The 14382-nt window shown below is 38.0% G+C and overlaps 1 protein-coding gene across 2 annotated transcripts in view; it reads right to left on the bottom strand.

Annotated features, from left to right (window-relative positions):
- LOC113061663 (transcriptional coactivator YAP1) overlaps positions 1 to 12514 on the bottom strand; it is a 33531-nt gene extending 21017 nt beyond the window's left edge. For both annotated transcript variants that reach the window (XM_026230972.1, XM_026230973.1), the window contains exons 1-2: positions 11891 to 12514; positions 9351 to 9586 (exon numbers count right to left, since the gene is read on the bottom strand). In XM_026230972.1, the coding sequence (XP_026086757.1) occupies positions 9351 to 9586; positions 11891 to 12091 (437 nt within the window). In that variant the 5' untranslated portion in view covers positions 12092 to 12514. The remainder of the gene's footprint in view (positions 1 to 9350; positions 9587 to 11890) is intronic.
- Positions 12515 to 14382: the final 1868 nt, after the last annotated feature.

Genomic DNA, 14382 nt, shown 5'->3' with positions numbered 1-14382 from the left:
ACATAGGCAGGGGTCTTCTTGAGGCGGTTTGTTCTGCAGTGACAGTGGGAGCATTTATGTCTGGGGCAAAGGTGCTACATCAGGACTGGGTCAACACTGCTTTCTGTAAGTCCACACACATACTCACAAATGACACTTCAACAGGAAAGGGGCTTGTTTGTGCGTGGTCAATAAAGCACATGCTTGACAAACACACATTGGCTCCAAGTAAATGCTTCACACTAGATGAGCTGAGAAACTAATCCACCCCGACCTGGGAAACTAAACATTACAAAAACGAGGCCACTGTAACCCAACGGAGGACTCAAACCAGGAAATGGGTCAAAAGTGGTCTGCTGCTCACGTCGTAAAGTACAGCGAGTTCAGAAGTCAATTTAGACTCAAGTGTGAGTTTAAAAATAAGGGATGCCTGACCAAAATACTAGATATTATATAAACAACTATATTATCTTAGAGTAAATCAAAACAAAAATGTCATGCTCTACTATCAAAATGTTGGGGCCTGATTTACATAAAATTAACATTTTAGTGTATATTATGTAAACAAAAATATAATACAAACAGTAATATTGTGAAATGTTTTTGCAATTAAAATAAATTGTTTTTTATTTGAATACATTCTAAAATGTTATTTATTCCTGTGATGGCAAAGCTGAATTTTCAGCAGCCATTAGGACTGTCACACGGTCCTTCAGAAATCATTCTAATATGCAGATCTGGTAAATGTTGAAAATAGTTTTGCTGTTTAATAGCTTTGTGGAATCCATGATATATATATATATATATAAAAAAAATCAGGATTCTTTGATTAATAGAAAGTTCAAAAGGCACAAAATTTATTTGATCTTCTGTAAAATTCTAAAATGTATTTACTGTCAATTTAATGCATCCTTGCTAAATAACAGTATTCATTTATTTATTTACTGATCCCAAAACTTTTAAAAGCATTTTATTTTTTTAAATGCAAAGAAAAATACTTTACAATAAAGTTACTAAAGCAAGCTATATATTTTCGTTGGTAGTTAATAGTTTTCCTTGTGGCTCACACTCGAATATAACATTAAGCTGTCCTCTCCACTGATGTCTACTGCATTATAACAGTACGACACAATCTCTACCCATTCACACATTCAAACCATCACACAGTATTCTCCAGCATTACACTTCACAACTCTAGGAGATAGGTCTATAAAAAGGCCTTGATCATGCATGAAACAGAAGTATGATTGTGGTGTGGGTTTGAGGGGAGGACGGCCTCTCCCTGTGATGTTGATCACATTAGCAAGAGCAAACTTTCACTCCCTTCACCAGTCCTCCACACAAATGTGCAACAAATGGAGCTGGGAAGAGATGCCTGACCCAGACGGCTAAACCGTTACCCATCAAAGAGACGGCCAAAAGCAGTACACAACACGCCTGCTCCAAACTAACACATACGTGGGTGCAATTCACATCTTTACTTTGTCCTTAAAACCAACATGAACCATTTCGAAATTGAGACTGATGTGAATTCAGCCTATGCCTCCTTTCAGGAAAGGGGAAAAAGGCAGAAAAGCAAATATTTCCCCAACTGTCCGCAGGAAAAAAAAGTTTGAGTGTGTGAGGAATATCCAAAATAAAACAGGCCCCCCCAGAAGACTGCAGCACTCGATAACAAAGACTGTCTAAGCTGGCAGTGTGAGTCTGGACATGTGACGCTTCCAGAAGCAGCACCATTGCACTAGAAAACTACTACAGCCAATACAATACAGCCTTGCTCCTAATACACATGATTTCTTCAGGAAAAAAAAAAAAAAAAAAAAAAAAAAAAAAAAAACCTTCCTGTTTGTTTCAAGTGGCGCACCAGTACTATTCAAACATTAAACTTGCAAAAAATAACTTTTAAAATGTTCCCTTTAATAATAAACTTAATGAGTACTAATATTGCTTTCAGCAATGAACAACAGTAAAAATATATTTTATATCTTATATACATTTACATTCTGAAATTACTTCATCTCATTCGTTTAGATTTTATTCATAACATGGACACAAACCAAAGTTAATAATTTACTCATAATATCATAATACAAGACTTAGATTTAAGCACAAAAGGTTTAAAGAAAAAATCCTGTTTGTTTCCATCGGGTAACCTAAAATAGTGCTATTAAAATACTAAACTAGCAAAAATAACCAGTTTCCCCTTAATAAATCAATGAGTGTTATGTAGTGAAATAACATGTATAACATCTCAGAAAATGTGTTTTATGGTTTTATTTAATATTTTGTAACCCTTTAATATTCTGTAACCGGTATTATTGATATATCATGCATCTCTAAGTCGATTGTGCACATTACAGCAGCCAAACACGAGTAATGAGAGTCCTAATGATATTCATTCAAGGAAAAGCCCTTCTTTCACGTGTCCTTGTGTTTTTCTAGCTAGTCCAGTCATGCTCAGCTCCTTCCCGAACCCAAGAAAATCCCATGGTGAAAGCAGACAGCAGGAAGGAAACAAGGGGGCCATTTTTAGTTTACGGAGCTTGAGGCCACACTGATCTAGCGGTAGACAAAGTCATGAAAACCAAACAGTGCTCATTAAATCACTTAACGCCACACTTTTCCCATCACCACCGGCTCCCCTCACACCCTTTAACTCCTCACCCAAATGGTAGTTCCTTTCAAAATTATTTTTCATAATAATTTCAAATGTAGCTTATCAGTCATATTCAGCTCCATTTCTGAACAAGAAAGGCATTTGAGACAAACATTACAGTCTAAATGAGTGTATGTGCAACTCGGAGACACACCTTTGTATAGTAATTAAAAGCAGTATGTGGGTGGAGGGTTAACGGTGGTTCCCATCACAGGGTCTAATCCCTGTGATAGTTGGGGTCCACATCCCTGAGGGCCCTTCTCAGCTAGGACTGCCCTCCCATGGGCTAAATCCCCCCACTGAGTCCTGGCTTTAATAAGACAACGGAAACACTGATTAGCCCCTCTGTTTGGACACATTCTCCAAATTAGAATCCTTCATTAGTTTATGACCCTGGTCTCAGTGTTTGTGCCCTGTGAACCCCCCCCCCCCCTGAGGTCCTAAAAAACAGGCAGGAAAGAACTAAACAAGATGACCCTCAACCGCCCTGAGCCCCCTTCCCCTCGGTCCAAGTCTATTATAAATCAAAGCTCACAGTAAACTGTTGGAGAAAGGGGAAAGAGAGGAGAGGTCAACACATCATGTTGACCTTTCCCACTTCTGTCTTCCACAGGGTTAATGATGAAAGAAGGAAGAAAAGAGGGAGTACAGGGCACAGAGACCTAGAAAGTAAAAAAAGGCTAGGCTACAACTTGTTTTAACCTCCAGAAATTCTAGATATTCACTCTTATAGTGTAAGGTTTCATTCATTTCCATTTTTTACATTGTTTCTTAATACATATAAAAAAATTACTTATACACTCAATTACCTGTTGTTATTTTTTTCTCTTACCAATGTAATTTTGACCCAACTTAGTCACACGCAACTTATTTTCCAGAAAACACAGTTTACGGTTTTGGATTCTCAGGAAGATCCACTACTAACATCTGGACGCACCACAGAACTCGCTCCCTATAATCCCGGGCTTTTGAGGCGGCGCTAAAACAGTCTTCAAATGACTGGGTGTCACAGGTTGATTTCTGACTTCTGATAGCTTTGTGTTTCCTGTCATTTTCTTCCCGCTATCAAAGTGTCGCAGGACACCACTGAGGCCTGAGCAAAGGCTGGACTAAATATAGGATGAAAAGGGTTACAGTGTAACCATTCATGGCTAAAATCTAACTAGTTTTAATGCAATAAATATTTTACTGCTTGTTCAGAGTCTCTCAGTCTTGTTTGTTTGTCTATATCTGACCAGGTCACATTAATGTCACTGGATAAATAAAGCAACCGGCTCATACTCTCGCGGTCTACTTTATCTCTAGTGAGCAGATTCATAAACTGTGCTTTCATTCACATTAAAACGGAAACCAGGCTGCTTGTCAGACGTGCTTATTTGCAACCAAAATGAATGGTAACAAACATGCTCTCTAATGAAATATCTGTCCTTAGGAGAAAAGGACTTGTTGAGGGTTGTGTACATGCAGAACAGTAGTGGTCACCTGAAAGTAATGTGAGCTTGTTATAGTTTCAGACAGGTTGGCTCACGGCCCTCATCTGAAGAGGGCCTGAATATAAATAGGAGTGTGTTTGTTTTCCAGGACAAGCTTCCTGAAGCCCTCAGTGTTTCCAGATTCAAACTACACTTTTAAATGTGCAATGGGAGTTACAAATTATTCAACATTTCATGCACCTGGTAAATTAGTCGGTATTTACCAGTTGACTGTTTGATTACCAACTGTTTGATTACCAAAATTCTTCAAAATATCTTCTTTTGTGCTCTACATTAGAAAGAAACTCATACAGTTTTGGTGGGGACTGAATTTTTATCACTGTGTGAACTATCCCTTTAAACTATACCAGACCAGAATAAGAACAGTTATCAAGCAGTCAGCACTTGACAATGTAACAGGGGACCACAAAACTCAACTAGTTGGTCTAAAATAAGCACTGTATAATTTGCTGGTCCGAAAACCATTTTTTGTGCTTCGAATCTTCAGTGGTAATCAACACTGAATATTCAAAGCTCCGGAGGAAGAGAGCTGAACATATTTTTCTCTCTAACACCGGACGCAAGCTGCGCGACAAAATACAATATAACTTATTATGCTACCTACACTGGATGCGGCACGGCTAGCAATTTCCCGGCAGTAAACTGGTGCGGTGTTATATTTACGATGTACTGACACAAAACTACAGAACAGCGCAGGCAAGAAGCGGTACGCCTCTCATGCCTGCAGGACTTTTTATGCTCCGAGAACATACACTGCACTAGTGATACAAAACACACAGTTCTGTTAAGGGGAATACTTTTCAATAGGCTAAGGACAAATTATTATTAGGCTGGACTACCGTACACTTTTTTCTATGACTGCCGTATTCGCAAGTATTTTCCAAGCAAATTAAGAGTACATTTTTATCATGTGTAAAATTACTGATTAACATGCCGGATAAAAGCTTGTATTTATTTATTTTTTAATTCAACAATGTACTATAGGTGTACTAACAGAACTCAGAGTGATTTTTCACACTTGATGTGCTGTTGTGGTAGGACAGTTTCAAATCGCAGGTCTTCAGCATTTTTGTCTTTGTTTCCAGATAAACTGAATCATGTCATGACGTTCACTCATGGGCGATTCATATCCAAGGGCGAATGAGAAATGTTTCACAGGGGATGCCAGGTGTTTGAAAAAAAAAAATTATAATATTTTGAATCTCAAAATTGAAAATCGAATGCCAACCCACTGAACAAATATTAAAATAATCTAATATTCTGGTCCAGCCCTACTGTATAATTGGACTGGTTTCAGATTCATCTGACCTGAACCAGAATCATTTTAAGGAGTTTACATAAGATGTGCAAAGCAATAAAGCAAAACACATGGCGTCTTGAGAAATATTTTAAATTAGACTATTTTTTACTTGACACACTGTCTTAAAAAACAACCCCCAAGATGTTCAAAGACATCTGACTCTTCTTTCAGCTCCTTGAATTTGATAGGGGGTTACAGAGGTATGCTCACTACAAAAATGAGGAATTGTTGACAAACCATGTCAACTTCCTGTGGGAAAGTATCCACAAACAAAGCAAGGGTCAACAACAAGACGCTGAATAATATGAGCCTGCATTTCTCTTAAACCACAAACAAAGAGAGGTTAAAAATGAGGGGAGATGTTCATTTCAGCAGTGACAGAGACTGGGTGAAGTTCAAACGGTGCTACTCAAAAAGGTAGCTTTGAAAACGTCACAATATTTGCTTAAAATTTCCTTCATTTTTTTGTTTAAGAAGAACGAGAACTACCAGGCTTAATTTGGAGCCAAGTTCTCATTGTTGGATGCATTAGCAGTTGCGACATTTCCAAAACATCAGCCTTGGTCTTCTTGTGAGCCATCTGCAAAAATGGCGTGTTCCCCTTCCTCAACCTCCTTTTGCACAATTTCTGGAGACCTGGTCCAAATGAAGCAGATGTTCCTCTTCTAAACATATGATTTTAAAAGCTCTCCATTTTATCATATCATAAATTGGAGGCTAATCATGTTTGTCTAGAAGCAAATGGTCAGAGGGTCACAGTTCCGGACATCCCAGAAACTTTGTATTTAAAAATTCTATCCTAATTCGGTCTTAATATAGCAGCTAGTAAATAAATGATGATAACTTAAATTGGACTTATCAAAAAGACAAAAATGTACAAAGTTTTTTACTCTACTAAAGCATAAAAATACCATAATATGTTATGCAGATATTTAAGAAAAATGTTAAATTAAAAGGTGTCATCTGACACTTTTTAAAAATATCATTATTTTGTGTATTTGGTTTGAACAGAATATGCTGACATGCTTAAATGTACAAAAAACATTATTTTTCAAATACTGTACATTATTGCAAGTCCTCTATGTCCCGCCTTTCTCAGATTCTTTGTTTTCTACAAAGTCCCTCCTTCCAACAAGCACAGTCCAACTGATTGGCCAATTGACCCAGTGCATTGTGATTGGCTTAACACTGCAAGCACTCGTCGGAAATGTAACGCCCCTTTCCATAATTGTGAGCTTCATCTTTCAAAATAAATTTAAAAACAGTTAATAATGTCCTTAGCTTTACCATCAGTTCAAGCCTGAAAAGGGGAACACAGTGGCATGACAGACACAGTGATGAAGCTCGTATTTGTTTGCAGTACACAAGCCATGGACAGTTAAGACAGCTGACTCCACTGTGCTCTCCATTGTGCGCGCACACACACACACAACTCCACAACAGACAATAGCAAATATTTCAACTATTATAAAACATACATACAGTAGCTGATTCAGAAGTGCCAGATTGTCGTAGCAAAGTCAGAATTACCTCATCTCCTAGGTTCACGAAACAGTCCATAAAATGCGTTGCTGTTGTAAGTAATCTTAAAGATTCCTAAATGCATCTACTTTTGAAAGGCCAAATAAAGTGCTTTTGCTTTCTCCTAGATACACACAGCATCTCTGACATGATTGCTCGAACACTAACTGTGGATAATGATGCCACGCCTTCTTTCTTTGCGTGAACATTTAGGCAGCCTTACGCAAATATTTCCATTAAGTGACATAGACGTGGGGGCGTGCTTGAATGAGCCGTTTTGGGGGGTGGCAGTGTCTTAACTTTTATAAAGAATATTGCCTTGGATTTGAGACTTTAATCTTTGCAACTTTACAGATCTTCTTTATGCAGTTTGTAACACTCCAAAGAGAAAGGAAAAATGTAAAATTGCATCATATGACCCCTTTAACATACTTGTTTATCTGAAAAATAATGCTACAGTCAGTTATTATCCTTTGAAAATGTGCGTTCCGAGCCGGAATGTCGGTCTCTGTTTTGGTTTGTGAAACCCACCCACTAACAGTTTACCCAATTGTATTTCGCAATGAAAACACAGTGCATCTCATTTCATTCATTGTCAAGTGTGCTGGTTCATGTTGGTCTCATCAATCTTGGAACCTGCGTGTGTGTCAAGTCTGAGGAGGAGGGTCTGCGTGAAAAAAAACCCCTCTACAGTATTTTTAATTTGGCTGCAGTATCTAGTTCAACCACTCGGTGTCAATCCTACATACAGCACCTTTAAATCTGCCCTTTTAACTCCTCCTGTCCTGTGGACAGACTTCTGTGGTCAGGCAGATGAGTTTACCAGGCCGGCCCGTCCTCCACACATTCTACACTGCTACACAGGGCCTTTGTTCCCCTCTGTAACCCAATCCACAGAAGCACCAAGTACCCACACACACACAGAAGGAAAGCTTGGCACACAGGCTAACACACTAGCAAAGACTAGGATATATAAACCAGCTGGAATTTTTTTTTTGGTAGTTTTGATTAAAAATAAGCTTTCATCTGCACATTTAAAAAAAAAAAAAAAAAAAAAAAAAGCGATTTTCATGATGTAAGTATCAGCCGGCAAGTCTGATGTCACACACCACCGTTTTTGGGTCCAAAAACTCTATTAAATCTCAAAAGGAAACAACAAATGGTGCTAAAATATACTCACACAGTGTTTTGTAATACTGCTGAAAAATCATGATTGTAAATTTCAACTTTAAAGGTATGGTGTTATTTCCCTGTCAAATGTCGAGAGCGCATTATTGTAGCGTGAAAGTACATTAATATAAAGCGTGAGCGCGAATCTCACTGCTCGCGCACATAATATAATGTGCCCGAGTGCGAATCTCTCTCCTCGAGTGGGGGATATAATGTGCAGAGCGCAAATCTTTCTGCTCGCGTGCGGGAACCGGGCACATGCTCTCAGATACATGTTGCTCTTGTAAGAATTTTCTCTGGGCTCGCTCAGAGAGTATGCCTCCACTTAAAACGTGTTCAGTGCATTCGCGAATTGCTCTTCTTCACTTAAAGTAAGATTTATGTGCTTAGACTGTGTCCTGTGCGTGCGCGTATGGTCAAGTACTCTTCTCTTTGATTTCTTTCTCTTTGCTCTTGGCATAAGCGCTGTTTGGCAACAACCAATCAGAAATAGGCTTCAACAACTGACCAATGAAAACGTGACATTGCACATGGAATCTTATTGGTTGATATTGAACTGCACATGGAACACATGGAATAAGTTCACTGAAGTTCAATCAAGACAATGCATTTGACATATTTAACATCAAAACAAATAAAACTGGTTACCTGAGATCGTCGATTCGGCGGATCCATCTCAGATCGTCTTGATTGAACTTCAGTGAACTTATTCCAAGTTCCTGCGCGTGAGCAGATAGATTCGCGCTCGCGCATTATATGAATGTACTTTCGCGCTACAACAATGCACTCTCTACATTTTACAGGGAAATAATGCCATATAAAGGCGTTTCAGTTATTGAATTGTCAGACTGATTTTTTTTTTAATGAAATTTCAAAGTATATTTAGGACGGCGAGACAGAATACTGTAGCTTCTATAAAGCTTAGTTTAAATATATGATATTAATAAATTGTGTTCATAAATGGCTGAGTGACTGGAATAGAGTGGAGGTTTAGACCCGGAAACAGTATTTGATACATCACAACTTCAAAGCAACATTGCAAAACTTTCTGTCCACTAAAATTCACCTTTGTTGTAAACTTTAAATGTACCGAGTCTTCCATCTTTAAAATGACTGGGAGCACTGCAAACCTGACCCCAATCTGAAGGGGAACAATGCCTTATCAATTTAAAATACTTAAAACCAAGTTGACATAAACATCAGATCAAGCATGACAACATTAACAACTCACTTTAGGAAGTATCTCTGGCCTGAAGGGGTCTTGGCCATCTCCCAGCCTGGGGGCAGTGGCACATCATCAGGTATTTCGTAAGAAGACTGGCGGAGGTGCTGAGGTGGGGCGTTTGCTGGACCCATGCTGCTCAGGTTGCCAGGAGAAACTGCACCCAGCTGCAGGGAGGCGGGAGAGGAGTGTGCCCTGACGTGCTGGGGCGTGAGGGTACCAGCAGTACCTGCATCCGTGCTGGCCTGTGTACGGATAGAGGATTATCTCAGCATAAAGACGACATTTAGATTAGGATTAGATTTAAAGCAAAAATGCTACAAGCAATAAGTCTCTTAAATAGCAAAGAGACTTATGTCTAAACCTTAATAATTCAAAACACCAATAAAGTCACATTTACAAAGAACATGAATAGACACACACACACACACACACATATACATACACGTTTGTTTTTGTGAAAAGTGGGGACATCCCCATAGGCGTAATGGTTTTTATACTGTACAAACTGTATATTCTATCACCCTTCACCAACCCTACCCCTAAACCTAACCCTCACAGGAAACTTTGTGCATTTTTACTTTCTCTAAAAACTAATTCTGTATGATTTATAAGAATTTAGAAAAATGGGGACATGGGTTATGTCCTCATAAGTCACCCTCTCCTTGTAATACCTGTGTCATACCCATGTCATTATACAAAGTTGTGTCCTGATATTTCACAAAAACAAGAGCGCGCACACACACACACACCCCACATATATATAAAATGATTCTCACCTACATAACTCAAAGATGCCCCACTGTGAAGGTCATATAGGCTACTAAATATTTTAAATAATTTTTCCTCTTGTACAAATTAATCATGAATAATTTCAAAATGGTTCAAAATCACAATAATTGTTAAAGCATTGTTTCTTACACTTTTTGTTTTCTTTCCTATGTATCAAATGTTTTCTTGATGCCTTGAGTCCTCCACATTTATTTATTTTTGTTTTACCATAAACCATTCTTTGTAACTTTAATTTTTCTAGCTTATAGCTTTTTAAAGGAAACAATCTGTTTTATTTGCTGCAGTGAATTTTTTAAGGTATGTGAACTTTGGAGGGTTAGTGAAGTATGGAAATGCGGCCCACGCTGCAGACTTTAGGAGGAGCTAAGTAGGAAACAGACTGTCCTGGGGCAACTTCTCAGCAGAACTCAACACATGCGCATGCGCGAGATGTGATTGCAAAACCGAGAATAGTCGACTACTTTTGTAACTTATTATTATTTTATTTTTTTCAATTAAGCTTAATAGGTTACCTATTTGATGTATCTTCACTCATGGAACAAGTGCTAGAAATTAAAGACTTTAAACCTCATGGTTTATAAAACGGACATCAAAGTCCAAATGTAACCTACATTAGGCAGGACGTTTCATCGAAAGATAAAGCATTAAAAGTAATGGTCAATGATGTAATCGCAATGAACAGAATACTGGAAAGCATATTTGTTGAATGAAGTCGTATGGTCTGTGTTTTCCGTCGGCTGTTTAGAATCACAACTAGCGCTGCCCGAATCGCAGAAGAATCACTCATTTGAGTCGGTTCTTATCAATGAACTGTATAAACGGATTTGCAAACGATTCAGTCTGAATCATTCCAATACCACACTTATGAACTGAATCGTTTGTTTCTGAGATAAGTTACTCTCCGTGAAAAAGTAACCGAATGCTTTATAACGCAGAACAAAAAGCACAGAATGACATGTAATGTTTACCTGTCATCAGCTCAAAACAAACATGGTAATAAATCGTATCTTTTGAGAGAGACTTGCACGCAGCTTGAATGACTTGTTCAATCCGTCAAGACATTTAAACCCACTAAAATACAGAATGAAATTGCAAAGTACCATGTACTACCATCACTTTGCCACAATGGTACCTTTTTTCCAATTCAACTAGCATTAGAGGTGAATAAGAGAGATACAACTCTGTCTTCTGTATTAGATCAAACTATGTGTGTTTGCTGCAGTGTAACTAGCTACTTAACGATACCTTTCATTTCAGCTATTTTGTATTTTCCCACTGGAATAGTTGATAGCCTGCACAGGAGTTAGTCTAACACTGGCGAAGAATAACACATTTCTAGAGCATTGCGATTTTTGTGTTATGACTACTCTATTAATTTTATTATAAGTTATAATAAAATTTTTATATATTTTTTCCCTCAATATTATATATATATATATATATATTTTTTTTTTTTTTCAATATTATATATTGTTTTTATAAAAAAAATGCTTTACTTTATACTGTCTTATGGGGCTTATAGGTCCGCTTATGCAAGCTATTTATTGTTTGTTTGTTTGTTTCCCCAATGCAGCACTTACTGTTCTTTGTTCCTGCAATAACAAACCTAAAATGCTAGCGTTACGACACACTGAACGGCCTCATTACACTCAGCAGAGACTGACGCGTCGGGCTGAAGAGTCGCGTGAAACTCTGCAGTGGCAGGCGCAGGGAAACTTTATGGAAATAGTTTGTGGTTTCTGTGGGGGTGGCCTTACTTGTCTGGAGTGGGACTTTGGCTCTGGCGGCTTGAAGAATGAGTCTGGCAGCTTTCTCATCCTCATCGGCACGGAAGGGGGGCTGATGGCGTTTTTCGGGTTCATCACAGCATTAAAGAGAGCCTCCAGATCGGTCTCGGAGTCTCCCCGAACATGGACGATCTGATGGCCGGCAGGAGGGTTGTGCTGGCTCGGATCCATGACTCCAGATGAAACTGACCCCTTCTTTTTATCCGACTGAGATGGTGTAAACAGGAAAGTTGACTGCAACCATACAATGACTAAAAATTAAATCCAAACAGCTCAAAGTCGTTTTCGGTCCGTCCACTTGTATTAATTATCCAAGCCTTGCGCAACAAATTAGGCAACGGTGTGCTTTTCTGCTTCCCGAGAACACCCCAATAAATATGGAAACGCGCATATCTACTGAAGTTTCTCGTTGAAACTTCTTCTGAAGTATTTGAACTCTTTAAATGCGCTGTCTGTGTGACTTTCCCAGAAGTTTACGGCTCCTGTAACGCAGACATTGGTAACGACTGTACTGCGCATTGAAAATCACAGCCCTCTCACTAACCGAACTAACTTTTTTTTCTTCTTCTCTCAACTTCTGAAAGTTTGGGCAGGACATCAAACTTTATGAGTCATGTGACCGCGGATTCGGAGGGGCGGGGCTTAAGCAAGAGCCTTTAAAGCTACACGATTTTCTTCTGTTCGGGGCCCATGGATTCAGTAGGCTACATAAATATTTATATTTCAGTGTTTTGAGTACAATTAATAGAGTGCTTCTATATCTATTATTGTCTTATATATCTGTATTATAATTTATTCCAAGCTAATGCATTTGAATGCATATTTTCATGTAGCCTATATCATCAAAAAGGTTTAAGATAATAAAACAATCATCATGACACTGCATTTATTCTTATCTTTAATAACAAAGTGGTCATTCAAGGATGATCTGTGTGTTTTTATGGGGTGTCACACTTTTTTTATTCATATTAAAGCTATGCCATGAAGTGTCACTCACCACACGGAATAAATCTATCTCATTATACAGAAATACACCAGTGAAGTTCAAGCGCTCGCTTCTTTATGAATAAAGAATGAAATTGTCTTTCATTATGTAGAAAGCCGCAGAAAAGTAGTTCCATGCAGTTCCCATAATTGTTATGTAAATGAGCCTTCCCGGGCCATTGAGAAATCATTTTGTCAAGGCTGCAGCTCTTTTCCCATACATTTAACATTGAGTGACTGATTATGAACCCCTTTTAATCCCCTGCGGGAACTGTAAGGGCATGATGAATGGATTAAAAAAGTTACTTTGTACTTTTCTCTTTTAACCAGCCAACCAGTATCCAGCTCTTACACGAACTGTCTCTGCAAGAACCCATATATAATTAACCACATTATGTGTGTGGTTTTTGTCAATGCCCTGTCATTTAAATCCTTCTCTAAATTATCTCTGTATTAAACTCTAGTGATCATGAAGTGAATGTAGGGGAGACCAGGGAGTTGTTAGTTTTAACACCATCATTTAAGGATGGTGTGAAATCATTACTTGACCATCACCCTTCTTAACGGCTTTGAAGGTTCTTCTTCTTTTTTTTTTCTCAATGAAATTGTTAAAAGTGAAATGAGATTGGTGTTAAATGACTGTATAGGCCTATTTATACAATTGCTTTGCACAATTAAATTGGATTACCATAATTCCAGCATAAATGATAATGTCCATGTTTACTTAAAAAAAAACATATATAGTCATTTAAAGGAGTTGGAAGGTTTGTTCTCTTTATTTAACATTCATTTACAGTGTGTAGAGTTTAATAGTAGATTTTTAATGAGCTTTATTTTGCAGCAGACAGATACTGAATTATTGAGCAAAAATCCCAAAGTTACAGTTGTTTAAAACAAATTCTCACTGGCTTGCCCTACAAGTTTCAAACTCATATCAAGTTTTCTTTTGTGTTTCAGTGAAAAATCTTCCCGTCTCTTTTTTTATTTATTACAGTTGAGGCTATTTGAGGGTGTTTGCAGCAGTACTGTAACTTGATATGATACCAATACTCGAAATACTCGAAATAAGTTGCTGTCTATTTATTGTCAATGGAAATATGTTTCTGCTTCAATTTGATTGTCCTGTTTGCGCGTGTGTGAGATCATTAAAGAGTGGTAAATATCCTGAAATGATTGAGGCAGTATTTGAGGTTTGTTCAGGGGGGCTACCCTGCCCAACCCTGGGGGAGACCACCCACTTAGCTGTCCTGAGGGTAACTCCATCATTTAGTCAACATGTCCCAACATCTTTGAGCCTGTGACAACTGTTGACATCAGTATTACACGAGAAACAGAAGTGTTATTGAAAAAAAAAAAAAAAAGATTTGTCATTAGTTTTAGGATTGTAAAACTGTAGGCATATAGGAACATGTAAATGGTTTTAAACATAAATATAATTCTCCTCCTATGTTATACATCACTTGTAATAAATGGGGTAA

This window comes from Carassius auratus, chromosome 43 (assembly GCF_003368295.1).
Source record: "Carassius auratus strain Wakin chromosome 43, ASM336829v1, whole genome shotgun sequence".
Taxonomy (NCBI): Eukaryota; Metazoa; Chordata; class Actinopteri; order Cypriniformes; family Cyprinidae; genus Carassius; species Carassius auratus.
Note: the sequence above shows the minus strand (reverse complement) of the source record. Positions and strands in the feature narration are given on the sequence as shown.